At 36.6% G+C, this 18,139-nt stretch overlaps 2 protein-coding genes across 2 annotated transcripts; both read right to left on the bottom strand.

Moving 5' to 3' along the window:
• Window positions 1-5,181: 5,181 nt before the first annotated feature.
• LOC103260910 (interferon alpha-5-like) lies at window positions 5,182-5,906 on the bottom strand. The gene has a single exon (XM_008058562.1). The coding sequence runs from the start codon at window positions 5,841-5,843 to the stop codon at window positions 5,289-5,291; it is 555 nt and encodes a 184-aa protein (XP_008056753.1). The 5' UTR covers window positions 5,844-5,906; the 3' UTR covers window positions 5,182-5,288.
• A 10,844-nt stretch (window positions 5,907-16,750) lies between these two features.
• Window positions 16,751-17,338, bottom strand: IFNW1 (interferon omega 1). The gene has a single exon (XM_008058561.1). It carries the CDS (start codon window positions 17,336-17,338, stop codon window positions 16,751-16,753), a length of 588 nt encoding a protein of 195 aa, XP_008056752.1.
• Between the last annotated feature and the right edge of the window lie 801 nt (window positions 17,339-18,139).

Raw genomic sequence — 18,139 nt, 5'->3', positions numbered from 1 at the left:
GTTTGTTCAGCATTTTAGTTGTTGTTGTTGTGAGGATGGCAGTGATGACCTCCTAGCTGATGACATGTTGAACTGGAAACTAAGAAGTTCCTCCAAATATATGAATACACAAATAACATTAACACAGCTAAAAGAAGGCTACTCCTAGAGACAATCATGTTAAAAATGACATTTTAACAACTTTAAAAAATTTAATTCAATATATTCAATGAACAAAGCAAAAATAAAAGCTTTAAAATGACTGAACATGTGGGAATGTGACTTGGTGTATTAGTTAAAGGCAATCGCTTCCAGGTCTTCTTCCTTACTTAATCTTTCTGGCACCTTTGTCACTGGAGAGGAGGCTCTCATGATTCTAACGATTTCCCAGACACAGTCACTGTAGTTTTTTCTTTTTCAGATACTGGTAGATTCTTGTGAATTAGGGTTCTCCAAAGGGACATAACCAATAGAAGATATCTACATGTATCCCCCCCACATGTGTATATGTATATGTATATATATATATACATGTGCATAAACATATGTGTAAATTATGCATATATAAATATATGTATGTGTGTATATATATATATACACATATAGAGAAAGAAAGAGACAGAGAGAGAGATAAGAGACGTTTTATTAGGAAAATTTTGGCCCATGAGATTATGGAGGCTGGGAAGTCCTTCAATAGGTCCTCTGAAACACAAGCTGAAGAACCTGAAAAGCAATAGCATGACTCAGCTGAAGTCTTAATGTCTCAGAACCAGGAATGCCGGTGGTGTAACTCTCAGTCCTGAACCAGGAAAGCCAATGGTGTAACTCTCAGTCTGAGGCTGAAGGCCCGAGAACCTGGTGGGGGAGGCACTGGTGCAAGTTTGAGTCCAAAGACTGGAGAACCTGGAGTTTTGATATCCAAAGTAAAGAGAAGAAGGGTGTCTGAGCTCCAGAAAAAAGTGTAAATTCAATTTTCTCTGTCTTTTTATTCTATCTGGGCCCTTAGCTAACTGGATGGTGCACATCCACCGTGGATGAGGGCAAATTTTTCATACTGAGCTCACTAATTCAAATGCCATTCTTTTCTAGAAACACCTTCACAAATATACCCAGAAATAATGCTTTATGTGCTATCTGATGTTCTCTCTTAATCCACTCAAGTTGACACCTAAAATTAAATATCACATCCTTGACGTATCTGTTCACTTCTAGAGTAAGGTCTCTGCTTTCCAGAGGAGTCTCTTTAGGTTTCCTTTTCTATGCCAAGCAGGTCTTTCAGCGGCTAATGATGTCTAGTGCAAAGTTTGTTCAGAAGAGTCGAGTTCCAGGCAGTAGAGAAGCACTCCATGTAGAAGTAGTTAAAGATCTGCCCAAGCAGCTCATGGAGGACAGAGTTGACCTTAGCCTTCTGGAACTGGCAGGGAGAATCTAAAGTCATTTTTATAGATGCACAAAATGTCTGAAGGACATTCCGAAGACACAAGTAGAGATTCTGCTCACTCTCCCCAAGGCATGAATTCTTCCTGATAACCAGACTATGGCTCTGAGGCAGGTGAGAGCCAGAAATCAGACACTACTGCAGCTGATCACCACTAGGACCATCAGAGAGGGTGAGTATTTGGAGATCTTGGGATGCCAATACCCTGGATCAAGTGTGTGACCGTGTGAATCTTGGCCTCCAGTTTCTTTGAAATCTTTCCATGCATGTCTGTTAAATAGAGAACATAATTTTCATTTCCTGAATTTTCCTATACACTTCTTTTTGGCTTTCTTTTGTGTATTATCTAAATAGATTAGGGGACATAATTTAAATTATTCTATTCATTTTCTTAATTTTAATTTAATTTGCCTTAAGAACTTCAAGTTTCAACATAAATGGATTCAAATCTTTCAAATGAAAAATCTTTTTTTTTTTTTTTTGAGTTGAAGTCTCACTCTTGTCGTCCAGGCTGGAGTGCAGTGATAAGCTCACAGTCACCACAGCCTCCACCTGCTGGGCCTAGGTGATTGTTCTGCCTCAGCCTTCCACGAAGCTGAAAATACCACCACACCTGGTTTTGGTGATTTATTGTAGAGACGAGGTCTCACCAAGTTGCCCAGGCTGGTCTCGAACACCCAGGCTTGGGCAATCCTCTCACCTTGGCCTCCCAAAGTGCTGACATACAGGCTGAGTCACTGCACCCGGCCCAAATGAAAAATCTTATTCTTAAAGTCAAATCTATATAAATAGTATTCTTTTTCTTGCTAAGAGCAAAATTTTACCTTTGATCTGGGCTCTGTTTTTGCTTTATTTTGCAGATCAAAATAAAGACATGCAATTTTGCATGTTTGTTCTTTTGAGAAAGGATTTATTAGACCCGTTTGACAAGTAACCTCTTTAGGAGAAAGACCTATATCTTGTTCACTATTTTATCATTAGCGTAGGGCTCATAGTAATGACTGAAGACATATTGGTGAATAATATTCTCAGACTTTCTCTTGCAAAGGAAGACTTTCAAGTACAGCCATGTGGCTTCATCTAGGCCTCTTGTCCAAATTGTTACAGAGGTTTTCCACTCTTTCAACATTTTTTTTTTAAACTAATGATTCTTCAGGTGGTTGCCAAAATCATTGACTGTCTTATGTGTTTTCAGTGCACATGGGTGTGCCAATTCTAATTCCAAGACCCACAACATTTTTATCCTTTCCCTAGCACCATCTCACCTCTCAGGTTAGAGAGCCCATCTTTAATCTGACCTTCTGCCTCAATGTGCACACAGCCACCCATCTTCCAATTTAACTCTTTTTAACTCAATAATGGTCTGGCATAAGTCAGCTCATCACAACTTTAAACTTGTAGTGTATCTTTATTAGAGGGTGATTGCTTTTGCCACCACTATCCCCGGCCCTCCTTCCCCCCCACCCCCCACCCTGCCACAATCAAGTGTCTCCAGAATATTTCTGTGAACAAAGGTTGGCAACAGTGAACTCCTCTTCCTTTGATCAAGTACTCAGTGTCGAGTGTTCCCATAGCCTCCAAATGACAGAAGCAAAAATTTACGCTCAATATGTGTGTATGTGGGCAGGGATATGGGCAAACTCTCCTTTTTTTATTTTTATTTTAATAGCAAAAGAAATGTGTTTGCCAAATGTTGGTTTACATGTTAAGTTCAATCCATTAAATTGTTGAACTTTTAGTATGCTCTAAGTTTCTGAGTTGGCCACACGGGATTCAGTGATGGTTTTCCTTCTATCAGGAACTTATATTGAAGTAACCACTAACCATCCCTAAGTTGTTCAGTCAGTGTATTTGAATGGAGTTTCCTGGTTCACCATTCTCGGTCACACAGTGAAAATGGAGGGCCGTGAAATCCAGAATACGATGCTAGATAAAATTATTCTACTTTTCTATATTCATTTTAGAGTCTTTCAATTTTTATACTTTATTTTTAATTTGGTATTCTCCTTTGCCAGGATTGTATTCTTGCTTTTGAATTACTTTCTATTTCATTTTGAGGTTACCACCTAGATAGGGAAGTGAAAATGGAAATGCAAAAAGCCTATACTATTATTTTTTATAATTTTCAGTTCATCTTTTTTCTTTCTCCACTCAGCTTTCTTAGAAAGCTGTCATTACGTTTACGTAAGATGAGGGGAAGGAAAAACAAATGTAACTTAGAATATGATGAAAATAAAAGAAGTGACTCTCCAAATGAGAAAAAGAAAATAGGAATTCTTATCTTCTCTTATTTACCCTTCCACCTATCCCTGTATGGTTTCTGCTTATTAAGTCTACTAATCCAGTTCTCATAAAGTCAGCAGTTGAGCAGCGCTCCCATTGTAGTGGATAGTTTTGGTTTTAATGCACAGAACAGCTTAATGGCATTCAACATGATATTAATCAAAATAATTATAAATTATCATTGTAAGTAATTTAAAATGATTGAAATGTTAAGCATATTAATATAATTTATCAACTTATCCAATCCATAAAAATCTATCCAGAGATGAATATAATTTTGGAAAGTGAAAACTATAAATTATGCAAAGCAAAATATTCACATTTTTATTTAGGTCTCACCCTATTTTTCTCCTTCACTTCAGAAGGCAAACGTCTCAAAATTATTATGTGTATATATATTGTTACTGATTTTTTTCTTCTCTGATTCACTTTTCCAGCTACTCCAGTATGATTTTTCCTGATTAATTCTACAAAACTAGTCTTCACTAAACTTGCCAATACTGTCTTTTTGTTGTTGTTGTTACATAGGGGGCAGTTTCAATCTACATTTTATATAAATGCATTGATTACTCTCAGCCGTTTTAGTCTTTTAAATAAGCTTATTGACATTCTTATCAACATTCTCTTATCCTTATAATGTATGGCCGTTCCACTCTGTTTTCTTTGTGCCTCTTCCTTCCCTTTAAAGTTGAAGTTCACATTAATCAGTGTTAAATCTTTATACAATCTTCTCATGTGGCCATTTCTGTTCCCATGCTATCAGTTCATGATATTGCTTGTAAATTACAGATGCAAATATCTAATTGCCCTTAGACATTTGCACTTAGATGTCTACCAGTCAACCCTAGAGAATATCTACTGCTTTTGTTTTAAATTTCCTGATATGCCTCACTTCAGCTTCTGTTGAAATAATTTTGTTTTTCCTTCTTCTCATTACAGCATTTAGCCTAGCAGATATTAAGTATAATTATTCTTTTTAGGTTACTTTCCTTATTAAAATCAGACACAGGAAAGCAAAAATTGTATTTGTTATGCTTACCTCTACAGCCTGAGGACAACATATACTCTGGTTTAGAGAAAAGTCCATGTTTGCTAATAAATTGAAATATAATAATGATGAGTAAAAGAATTGTATCATCCATTATCTAATCAGGTTACACAATTGGGCTTGATGTTTGTTATTTAAGAATAAGCAAATACAAGTTGGTTAAGTAAAAGATTTAATGAAAAAAGCAAATAACATATTGACTAAATATAAGAACATACTTTGTTATATTAAAACCAAAAGTGAAGGTCAATGCTATATGAACAAGAATTCATTTAAATCTTATAAATAGTTAAATAAATAAATATTTGAATAGAAAAGTGGATACAGTGGCATGATCATATGTAAAGAACAAGTGCCTGTAGAGTTGAACATGATGTTGCTTAAAACTCCTGAAAACATTTTAAAAATGTGATTTTATCCATGTCATTGGTTATAGCAGAAATGAGAGGCTTTGAAATGGAAGAATTCATGGAAACATAAGCTGGTATATTAGTCAACGAGAACAGTTTCCATGTTGGATGCGGTCTCATTCCTTCCTCCTTAAACTTTTTGCAAGTGTGTTGATAAAGAGAAGGATCTCATGATTTCAGCTCTGACAACCTCCCAGGCACAAGGGCTGTATTTCTTCTCCTTCAGGTAGAGAGTGATTCTTTGGAAGTATTTCTTCACTTCCAGAATGGAGTCCTCATTCATCAAGGGAGTCTCTTTCACCTTCACCTCCTGCATCACACAGGTTTCCAGGTCATCCAGCTGCTGATAAAGTTCAGTGCAGAATCTGTCAAGGAGGGTCTCATTCCAAGCAGCAGATGAATGTGTTGTGCTGAAGAGGTTGAAGGTCTGCTGGATCATCTCATGGCGGACGGAGATGGCTTGCGCCTTCTGGAACTGGTTACCATCAAACTCTTCCTGGGGGAATCCAAAGTCATATCTGTCCTTCAGGCAGGAGAAAGGAGAGATTCTCCTCATTTGCGCCAGGAGCCTCAAGGCCCTCCTGTGACCCAGGCTGGGGGCCTGAGGCAGATCACAGCCCAGAGAGCAGATGGACTGGCAGCTGAGCACCACCAAGGCCATCAGCAAGGAAAAGGGCAAGGCCATTGTGGATGTTGCAGATGCTGCTGGGCTGGTTGAGATGGGTGACCCTGAACGTTGGGCTCTAGGATCTCTGAAGACCTTGCTTTGCACATAGGGTTTAAATAGGGAACATGCGAGTTTCCATTTTCTAAATACCCCTTTCTTGCTTTCTACTTCTGCTTTTGCTTTCTTTACACACTCTATACTTGAACTTCATGACGTTTTTCTCTGCCATCATTTTCACCACTGCTATATCATCGCCTCTTCTCAAAGTCTTTTTAGATTTTTTAAATTGAAATCTTCAGGAAACTTGAATAACACAAGAGATATACTGTGTGCATCTCTGTACATAGATTAGGTATATTATATATATCTACAGATAAAAAGCTTGCAGTTTGCTCTTTTTATTCAATGCAGAGTTTAAAATGACAGAAAAATTAAACTGGGAGTTAAAATTTAAAAGTTATTGACATTGAACCTAAATTTGATTATATTTGTGGGGTGATTTTCAATGTAATTTATTTATATATTGTAATGGGTGAGATTACAGTGCAAAATAAAAATTTATATGAGTAATAATATGAATGTAATGATGCACTCAAAATCATTCAAAACTGCTGAAAAAAAAGTTAAATTATTTTGTTAAAATTTTCTTTCAGTGTAACCTTGAATTTTTCTTTTAAAAAAATTTAGAAACTTTATCACCTGAAGATATCATCCAAATATTATCAACCCTTTTATCTTTTCAGCATTTGAGATCATCATTGGTGTGTTGGATAACTTTAGTATAACTAAACAATAAAATACAAACTATTTGGATTTAATTCTCAAAGTTCAAAAAAAGTTCAGAAACACTGAGGATTAAACAACATCAAAACCTACATGACAGTGAATGACAGACCAAATATATGTAGACTGAAGCCTCACATTGCAATATCACTTTGAGATTCAGCCAACAATGGAGAGGAAGTCCTGCAATCACAGCCATTTATTTGCCCTATGTTTGTAGGAGACTCTGTCTCCCAAATCAACAATCCTCCAACTTTCTTTCCCTGGACCAAATCCCTAGAATGTGTGTGTGAACTGTAAATAGGTGTTACACCATTTTTCATGACTCAGAAACCTAGACTTCAAATCATTTGATAATTTTTAGATGACACTAGTAGAAAATCAGCCTATCTATATAAGGGCAGAGGATTATTAAATGAACCAATTTTTAAAAAAACAACCAAGTAAATATTATTATTCATTATTTTTAGTGACTCAATTAAACTCTTTATATAATTGAACAATTATAATGCTCTAAGTTGAGAAGTGTGCTCACAGTTTCCTTAAAAGATAAACCTTTTCCAGACATGTATATTGTATACATTAATTACTTTTTGTAGTTTATCCAGTCAACATATTTGTATTGAATTTTAGGCTTGCTAAATCAAACCCTGAGAATAGAGGACAATTTTGCCTAAGTTATTATTCTTAGCCTTTGAAACACTGAGAAATGAGTATTTTTTTCTTTGTTCACTTGAGATTGTACTGAAAGTATTTCCACTTTCCATTGTATTAAGCATTTTATTGTAAAAATCTGTTTTGCTATACATTTCATTATCTTCAGGTTACAGTCAATAAAGGAATGTAAATATGATAAGACAAATGGACTGTATAATGGTTCTATTTAGTGTTAAAACACCAGATATAGTTTTTTCTTATTTCATTTTTTCTGAAAAAGGATCAACAACATAAAAAATCAGAATCGGAAACAACAAAGGAGAAATTACAACACAAAACAAAGTAGAGACCTGACCCTTCCTGATTTCTTTCTTTTTTCCATACTTTATTTTATTTTAAAGATGTGGCGTACAAGTCAGGATTAGGTACAAAAGTAATCTATGTGCAGGTGAAGTTTGGGTCTAAAAGCTACAGTAATCAAAACAGTTTAGTACTTTTATAAAAACAGACATATTGACCAAGAAGACACAATGAAAACCCCAGAAATAAACCCTCATGTATATGATCAAATAAACTCTGATAAAGATGCCACAATTATACAATAATTAAGGACAGACTCTTCAAAAATGGTGTTGGAAAAACTGTTTATTGATATGCAAAGGAATGAAGTTGAACCCTTACTTTACAAGATATGTTAAAATTAACTCCCAATAGATTAAAGATTTAAACATAAGACCTGAAACTATAAAAATCCCAGAAGAAAATTTTTAAGGAAAGCTTGGACAATGGATTTGGCAGTGAATTCTTGGATATCACACCAAAACACAGGCAACTAAAGTAAAAATAAGTAAGTTAGACTATGCAAGAATTAAAAATTGTGCATCAAAGGACATTAAAAGAGTGAAAAGGCAACATTCATACAGGGAGAAAATATTTGAAAATCATATATCTATAAAAGAGTAATATCCAGAATACAAAAAGAATTCCTACATCTCAACAAAAAAAAATAATGATCTAAAATAGGCAAAGGACTTGAACTGAAAGTTCTTCAAAAAAGACCTACAGATAGTCAACAAGCATTTTTCTATGGTCTAGATGTTTATGTTACCCCTAACCCTTAAGGTAGATGGTATTAGGATTTGGGCACTCTGGGGAGCTAAGTCACGAGGGCAGAGCACCCATGAATGGGATTAGTACCCTTATAAAAAAGATTCCAGAAAGCTAGGTTTCCTTCTGTTATGTGAAAACATCACAAGAAGGCACAGTCCACTGAACCAGAAAATGGGCCTCATTCACAGACCAAGCCTGCCAAGGCCTTAATGTTGGACTTTCTAGCCTCCAGAACAGTGAGAAATATACAACTGTCATATACAAACTACCTAGTTAATGGTGTTTTGTTATAGTAAACCGAATGAACTAAGGCACATGTGGAAATATGCTCAACATCACCATCAGGGAAGTGCAAATCAAATCACGATGAGCTATTACCTCACATCCATCAAGATAGCTACTATTCAAATAAAATAACAAGTGTGGAGAAGATGTGGAGAAATTGGAGCCCTTATGCACCATTGGTGGGAATATAAAATGGTGCAGCCTAGCCACAATGGAAAACAGTATGATGAACCCGGAAAAAATTAAAAACAGAATTCCTTTATAATCTAGCAATTCCACTTCTGGATATATATTTTTAAAAAATTTTAAAGCATGGTTCAGATATATTTGTATGCCCATGTTCATAACAGCATTATTCACAATAGTCCAAAACTGGAAGCAACCTACATGTCCATTGATAGATGGATGAACAAACTAAATGTGGTATTTCCATATATTGAATATTATTCAACCTTGTATGTATTCCATTCAACATACCATGGAAATTTTACTCAGGCTTATACACTGGAATATTATTCTGCATTATATTATTCATGAAAATGTGGTATATACATATAGTAAAATATATTCAGCTCAATTCTGACATGTGCTACGACATGAATGAAACTTGAAGACACTATTTTATTAATTGTCACAAAAAGACAATTATAGCATGATTTCACTTATGTTTGGCATCTAGAGTGGTCAAATTCATAGAAACATAAGGTAGAATGGTGGTTGCCAGGGGCTGGTTTTGAGTAACAGGGGAGAAGAAACGAAAAGTTGTTGAATGGGTATAATTTTAGTTCTGCAAGATGGAAAAGTTCTGGAGATTGTGTGTACAGCAATGTGATTTTACTTAACAATACTGAACTGCATGCCTAAAAATGGTTAAGATGGTAAATTTTTTAAGTGTATGTTACCATAATTTTAAAAATGCAGAGGTGCCAAAACATGTATACTATATATTTTAAGTAATGCTATCTATGTATTACTTTTCAAAGTTGAATTAAATTATGGTAGCAATGTGTAGTGTGATGTTTGCTCAACTGTGCTTCTGCCGTTTTCGGTGACCGTCCTGCCTGTTGCATAGTGACACTAGCATTCATTTGATTAACGCCATCTTTTGAACAAATTTATACTTACAATGTGTATACATTTTTTTAGCACCCCTGTATGTGTGAATGGCAACATTATCTCACTGGGGAAAAAATGACAAAATAAAATTTAGCTAGATTCATTCAAGACAAGGTGAATATTAAAGGATAAGAAAGAGAAGAAACAAATTGTAAAGGGTTGCAGTTCAAAGATGGGCATGGGCTTGAAGGAAAATAGAAATTGCTAGTCTAAAATTTGGCTTTTGGATTTGCTAAATCCAGCCTTCACAGAGTCAAGGGACACACATCAACCAACTCACAAGAGTTTAGACACATGAAAGGACGTTTTTTGAGAGGATTTTTTTCCTCTGGGTAATGGGCAAGTATTAATTACATTAAGTTATCCACTGAGTGGATAAATAAACTCAAAAGATTAATACTTTTCTTGCCACATGTCTAACAAGAAGCAAGTGAATAGATGATTTGAGAGGATACTCACCCCAACCTAACAAAGTTAAACAATAAGAAGAATGTTAAGAAGTATGAAATAGCTGAATTGTAGAAGGGGTTTATTGCCAGTCAGGTATTGTTCTTAGCACTTGAAAATCAGTCCTCATTTTTCCCAATGAAGAATATACCTGCATTTCATATTTATTGAACACCTATCAATGCCCAGATCCAACTAGTCACGGGAGACACCAGTAGCCAAAGAAGATAATGGTAGGTTCTTCTATTGTCCGCAATTATAAAAGAAAGAACAGAAGCACAGGGAGCTATTGAATTTGGGAACCACTGTTGGAACCTAGAAAATCCCACTTTGAATCCTTAGCTCTTACATGCACTCTAGGAATAATGCTGGTCATAAGAACCAGACCTCATTTCTAAATTCGGATCAACATTTTTCTAGTTGAGTCCTGTCTAATTCTGCCTAATGACAAAGTCTTTCTCTTCAACTTTCAGTTGTTTCCTTCATTGAAATGCTCCATTTGCTCTTACCAGACATGCTATGATGTTATGTTATGATTAAGTTGGACCTCATGTTACTTACACATTATAGCCTAGTTTTGTCTTCTTGAGAACTTATCTTCATAAATTTAAATGTACTTGTCGAGCACTTTCTTTGCTCCAGTAATAAATTTGTAAGCAGCTCTTTGAAATCCTACATATTTTATCCATTTATGCAAATAGCCATAAGGCCTTAACTTTCTACTTATTTATCACAAGCTTAAGACTGTGTATCATGATCAGGCTACAGGCATGAGCTAAATCAGGACTAAACCAATGAACTGAGGCTCAGAACTCAGGGAGATCCTTTCTGGAAGGGCCCTCTAAAGGGATCAAAGGTGTGAAAAATCGAAGCACTTTTGGAGAAATGAGAAGCATCCAGTCTGTTAGAGGAGAATGGAGATGACATATGGCTCTGAGTCATCTGACTTGCTGCCTGGTTGATGCCTTTCCTGTTGCTGGCCAAAAGAAGTTGCTGTGGGGTTCACTGCACATTTTTTTTTTAATGACTGCATATTTTGACTTGAGGAACCCTAGAGGCTAAGCCATGGGAAAACTATCTTTTTTTTTTTTTTTTTTTGAGTTGGAGTCTCACTCTGTCGTCTAGACTGGAGTGCAGTGGCCGCTCCCGGCCACCGCAGCCTCGGCCTGCTGGGCTCCAGTGATCCTTCCGCCTCAGCCTTCCGAGTAGCCGGAATTACAGGCATGCGCCACCACACCCAGCTGATTTTTTGATTTATTGTAGAGATGAGGTCTCACTGCCCAGGCGGGTCTCGAACCCGCGGGCTCAGGCAATTCACTCACCTCAGCCTCCCAAAGGCGCGGGATTACAGGCTGAGCCACCGAGCCCGGCTGGGAAAACTATCTTTTAAACAATTACATGAGAGAGAGAATTTTCTGTCTTCTGAAAAAAATCAGGAATTTAACGGATGGTTTTAATCAAATATATATTTAAAAATGTAAACCTGTGAGATCAAGAATCTTGGAAGCCTATTCATTTTTAACTTTTTATATTAAAATAATTTTGAACTTACTAAGAATTGCAAAGATACTATAGAAATTTTCCCTAGGCCCTGAGAACTAAAAATGAAATCCTAAGACCACAAATTGGCTGAACAGACCCCTTCTTGCCTAAGGGGCTGCAGAAAAACCTTACAAACTGAGTTCCCAGCTGTGACCATACCTTGAATATGCCTCATTATACCCCTCCCTTTTGTGATTTAGATACAACTGACTATCGTTAGTGTTCAAACAGAGATCATAAGACTGGCAGACTGAACTCTTTGTGGCAATAAGATATCAAATTATAAACAGGACCAAGGACCACGCCAAACGAGTGTTAAGTTATGCACCCCTACACTTATAGAATTAACTATGTTCTAACTGCCATAAGGGTTTTCTTTCTCCTCTAGCAGTTAAACAAGCACTGGCCTCAAGGTAAGCAATATTAAAACAATTGCAGGTCATCCACTACCAGACTCTGACTAACTGACCCACTGTTCTACCAGCTATAACTACAACTTTGATTGGACAAGGGACTAATTTCAGTAACCTTCTCCTGATAAAAAACCAAGGGTCATGAATGTGTTCTGTCTGGTTTACAGACTGCACATTGAATGCCTCTGCGTTCCTGCTTCACCTTTTAATTGTAAACATTTAAATATTAAGTCTCCACCCCAAAGTGAACATAGATTGTATGCAACATGCGTGTTTATTCAGTACACATGTGTTAGGAACCCTTTGTGAATATTCATAGTTTCTCCTGTAACTTGTTGAATATGTTTAGCAAATCTGTTTCCCATAAGTTCTTGTCTTATCCTCTTCTCCCTCCGTGGGCTTGCTTTTGGTTTTGGCCAGAGACTGCACTTCCTACCTGCCAGTTTGGCTCCCCTTCTTAAGAAATAAAACTCTCTCCCGCTCGGTGGCTCAGCCTGTAATCCCACGCCTTTGGAAGGCTGAAGTGAGTGGATTGCCTGAGCCCGCGGGTTCGAGACCCACCTGAGCAGGCGAGACCTCATCTCTACAATAAAATCAAAAAATTAGCCAGGCGTGGTAGCGCGTGCCTGTAATTCCACTACTTGGAAGGCTGTGAGGCAGAAGGATCCCCGGAGCCCAGCAGGTCGAGGCTGCGGTGACCGGGAGCGGCCACTGCACTCCAGTCTGGGCAACAGAGTGAGACTCCAACTCAAATAAAAAAAAAAAAAAGAAAAAGAAATAAAACTCTCCTCTCCAGATTTTTTAAGAGCTCAGTATTTTTAAACCCAGCTTCTCCTAATGTTAGCAATATACATAGCCATGATATAATTAATCAAAACTAAGAAATTAACATGGCTACAATATTACTATCTAAACTTTTAGAATTCATTCACATTTCCTCAGGTTTTGTTTTTCCCCCGTTCCAAGAATCAATTAAGGATCCCACATAGTATTTTGTTGTCTTATCCCTTTAGTCTTCTCCGGTCTGTTACACATTCTTAGTCTTTCCTTTGCTTTCAGGATGTTGAGACTTTTGAAGAATATTGATCAGTTATTTTGTAAAATGTTTGTCAATTTGGATTTGTCTAATGTTCTCTCACAATTACACTGAGGTTATGAATTTAAAGGATGAAAACTGCAGAGTTGATCTGATCTTCACATCACACAATATCCTTGAGGTACATGGTACTGATACGTCTCATTAATGCTGATGTTAACTTAATCACTCGGTAAAGATGGTGTCTGCCAGATTTCTGCCCCATAAGCTTGCTATTTTTGTCTTCTACACACTATAGAGTAGAAACACATCATTAATACCAGCCTACCACTCAAGTCTTTGATCCAGTTTCTCTCATTCATTTTTATCTTATCTTTCTTTCTTTCTTTTTTTAATTGGAAAATATAATTTACTTGAAAGTAAATGAGAAAGAGAGAGAGAAAAAGAGCAAGAGCGAGAGCGAGAGCGAGAGAGAGAGAGAGAGAGAGAGAGAGAGAGAGAGAGAGAGAGAAGAGATTCACTTCCCCAAGAGAGAGGAGGAAGCCAAGGCTAGGAAACATGGTAGCCATAGCTCAAAGAGCCACATGGACACACCAGAGTTTAACAAAGCAATAGCCTCATTCTCTTTTACATAGAACAATTAACCATTTTGGTAAACACAGATGTTTATGATTTTATGAAGCCAATACTCTCTACCTTAGAAAAACTTTAATGTTAATCAGGAAACAATGTAAGCAATTATACTAAAATGTAGAAAGAAATGCTTGATTTAGTTAGCTCAACCAGAAGAATGAAATGAGTTTTAAAATATCAGAAGTAAAATGTGTATAGCAATGAGTAAGTTTAGTAATTGTATTAATACAGCAAAAGATCTCAAAAATCAGTTGTAACATCAGAATTAACTGGATTTATGGTAGAGATGAATCTGATGTTAAGGAAAAAACCAAAATTTTAATAAAATGTTCTAGAAAAATCACCTGGTATGCTAGCAAAAATAAACCTGTTTGCATAGGTAAAGATTACTGATGGATGTAGAATTGAGTATAAAAGCATATTTACAAAAAAGGAATTGAATGTGTGTAAAATCAAAAGAGACAAGTGACTTGAGGAGAGATGTGGTTCGATGGCCTAGACAGTGATTAGAAAAATATACAAACAACTGTCTACCTCTTTGCACACAGGTGAAATAAAAAACAAGTGTCCATCAAAAGACTATGGCTACAATGCATACAAATGTTTATGACAAAGATTACAAATCATAAAATATAAATCAATAATGTGAATGTCTAACATCAATTCTAAAGTAAATGAAGTAAGAGGTAAAATAAAATCAGACTTGATTATAAAACTTGACTCTAAAACCTGAAACTAACAAGCAAATTAGTTGGCCATTGAAATTCACTACAAAGTAATATTAATTTGAATAATGATCAATCACTATTTTCAATGTTTTAAATCAAGTATATAAATAAGTAATAGTTTAAATTAAATAAATGAGATATCTAAAGTGTCTAATACATCATGATAAATATAGTTAATTCAGTGTATAGAAATTCGCAATGGGAAGAGATCTTAAGTGTTTTCGCAAACATACAAAAAGATAATTATGTCAGGTGATGAATGTGTTAATTAATTTGATTGTCAGAATCAGTACACAAGCTATACACATACCAAAACACTACATTTTATACCTTAAGTATGTACAATTTTTTTTCGTCAATTACATATCAATAAAAAATTTAAAGATTGTGTTCCAATTCATTCTTTGAAAATTATTTTTAGGAAACATTAAGAAATATGCATGGAGATGTTAACCCATGTTCTCTTCTGGGTATCATATTATTTCCCAATTCCACTTCACAAACAAGCTTTCCAAGACAATTTTTTTTACATAGTGAACTCAGTTATCCTTACTGTATTTCTTCTGCAACTCACTCCTGTCAGGTTTCTTCTTATTCATTCTATAAAGCCAGGTTTTCCTAAGGTCACTGGTGACCTAGGTCAACTAGAACAGGTCAGACCTCAACTTCCTTAAAAGCTCCATTGTCTTCCCTTCGTTACTCTCTCCCTCATTCTATCCTATTTCTTCTTCTAACCCCACTGGTCACTTCACTCCAGGGCCCTTAGCATATTCTACTTTTCTGCCCTGCCTCTGGCTGTTGAGGGTCTGCAGGACAAAGTATATGTTATTGTTTCATTGTTCCTTCCACATTCATTCCCATGACCTCATTACCAGACATTAAAGAATTCCAATTTAATAATGGCATTTGTTGTTTATTCTAGATCCATATTCCCAGCTGCCCATAAGATTTTTGGAATTACAATTGTCCCACATTATACTTGGAGGATTGGTTCTAAACCCCACTCCCACCACCATGGGTGGTACATATGGATTTGCATATGGATATGCAAATCCTGCAGATGGGTCTGTGGAAGCCAGGAATACAAAAATTTGGTCCACTCTATATGCAAGTTTCGCATCCTACAAATACTGTATTTTTGGTTCATGTTTGGTTTTGAATGCTGAAACCACAGATATGGAGGGTAGACAGTATTTATTGAAAAAAATCCACATGTAACTATAACTGCACAGTTGAAATGCATGTTGTTTCAGGGTCAACTGTATGTGTCTTCCAGGAACACTGGGGAGGACATCTAATTTGTTTTCCCTTCTATTGTCACCTGTACCTAAAGCCTCTGGTGTGAGAACACCATCTTCCTTTACTTCTCTTTCAATTAGCATTTATTCTAATTGAAATAAAATAAGTACTAGTACTGTTTTTAAGCCTCCTTCTCTGTAAGACTGAGTCTCAACACAGTGGAAATTATAGTTGCTTTATTACTGCAAGAAAAGGAACTGAATGTGTGTAAAATCAAAAAAGGCAAGTGACTTAAGAAGAGATGTGGTTTGATGACCTAGACAGTGATCAGAAAAATATATAAAGAACTGTCTACCTCTTTGTAAACAGATGAATTTTTTTAAAAAAAATGTCCTTCAAAAGACAACAGCTAAAATGCATAGAAATTTCTTGAAGGAAATTCCACAATCTTCCATTTACTTAATTTATATATGTCACATGAATTGAATGAATGACTAAATAAATTTAATCAACATTTTTACAATTTGCTTTACAAAAGACAAATTCAAGTCATTTCTTGGATAAAACTTTAATAAACAAAACACATGCAAATTTAATAACATAGAAAGGTGATCAAAATTGCAGATTTTAATACAGTGTGAAAATGAATACATCATATGTAAAATATCTAAATATTATAAAAATAATAGTTGCAGAAAAATTTAAATAAATAGGTAATAAGTGAGTAAATAAATAAATAAATGACATTAGGGCAGTTATGCTTTAGGAACTGAAAAACAGCTGAATATTTTTAACATATACTTGCTCAATACTATTAACAAAGTATTTGCCAAATTTGATTCAATAAATTCTGTGACAAAAGCAGAAATAAGAGTCCAGACATATTCACAGACACATGTGCAGTGCAATATGGCAGATTAGTCAATTGGGATCCATTCAAGATGACCCCAGGTCTCCGTCCTTATTCCTTAACCTTTCCTGCAAGTTTGCTGATAAAGAGACTGATCTCATGATTTCCACTCTGACAACTTCCCAGGCACAGTTGCTGTATTTCTTCTCTTTCAGATAGAGATGGATTCCCTGGAAGTACCTCTTCAAGGCCAGTGTAGGGCCCTCAGCCACCTGGGCAGATTCTTCCACTCCCATCTCCTGCACCAAGCAGGTCTCCAGGTGTTCCAGCTGCTGATGAAGTCCAGCGAGGAGTTTGTCCAGGAGGGTGGTGTTCCAGGCAGCAGAGGAGCGCTCTGTGTGAAAGAGGTTGAAGACCTGCTGCAGCATCTCGTGGAGGACAGACACGGCCTGGGGCACCTGCAACCAGCTGCCATCCACCATCTCCTGGGAGAATCCGAAGTCGTTTCTGTCCCGGAGACACAAGAAAGGGGAGATTCTCCTCATCTGGCTCAGATTCACCAAGGTCTTCCTGCTAAGCAGGCCATGGCTCTGAGGCAGGTCACAGCCCAGAGATCCAGCAGCACCACAGCTGCACACCACCAAGGCCGCCAGTAGAGGCAGCAAAAGGGCCATTGGGAAACGAGGATGCTGGGAGTCTGACTGAGCTGTGGTCTGGGTGAACCTTGGACCCTATGTTCTCTGTCGACTCTCTTTCTGTGCCTGGCTTTTAAACAGGGAACACGATTTTCATTTTCTGAGCTTTCTTCTACACTTTTGCTTTCCTTTTTTGTTTTCATTTACATAGTATCTGTAAGGCCTAAGAAGGTATCAATCTAAAGTCTTAATTTTTGCAATAAAATTTCCCAGTAAACTTCAGATGTGTCATAGATTTATAAATTAAAAGAGAATTTTCTTTATCCTAAAGATTGGGTGTATATAGATATATAAATACGCAACACACATATGCACACACATACTTTTTAAAAATTAAGTTATCCCTTGGTATACTTGGAGGATTGGTTTCAGGAACCCTGTGTATATACTAAAGCAGGCATACTCAAATCCTGCAATAGGCCTGCAGGAACTTGCATATATAAAACTTCAGTCCTCTGTATACTTGGGTTTCAAGTCCTGTGAATACTGGATTATCTATCTACATTTGGTTGAAAAAAATCCACATAAAATTTGAGCCTGGTCAGGCTCGGTGGCTCAACCTGTAATCCCAGCACTTTGGGAGGCCAAGGTAAGGGGATTACTTGAGCCCGCGAGTTCGAGACCAGCCCGGGCAACTTGGAGAGCCCTTTTCTCTACAATAAAAAAAAAAAAAAATTAGCCAGCCATGGTAGCGTGCGCCTGTAGTTGTGGCTCCTTGGAAGGCTGAGGCAGAAGGATTGCCGGAGCCCAGCAGGTTGATGCTGGGGTGGCCATGTGTGT

Source organism: Carlito syrichta, unplaced genomic scaffold, assembly GCF_000164805.1.
Source record: "Carlito syrichta isolate Samal-C Ts95f unplaced genomic scaffold, Tarsius_syrichta-2.0.1 Scaffold303429, whole genome shotgun sequence".
Lineage (NCBI taxonomy): Eukaryota > Metazoa > Chordata > Mammalia > Primates > Tarsiidae > Carlito > Carlito syrichta.
Note: the sequence above shows the minus strand (reverse complement) of the source record. Positions and strands in the feature narration are given on the sequence as shown.

Bases quoted from the DNA above. Each gene is read 5' to 3' on its own strand.
- LOC103260910 (XM_008058562.1), bottom strand. From the start codon at position 5,843: ATGGCCTTGCCCTTTTCCTTGCTGATGGCCTTGGTGGTGCTCAGCTGC.
- IFNW1 (XM_008058561.1), bottom strand. From the start codon at position 17,338: ATGGCCCTTTTGCTGCCTCTACTGGCGGCCTTGGTGGTGTGCAGCTGT.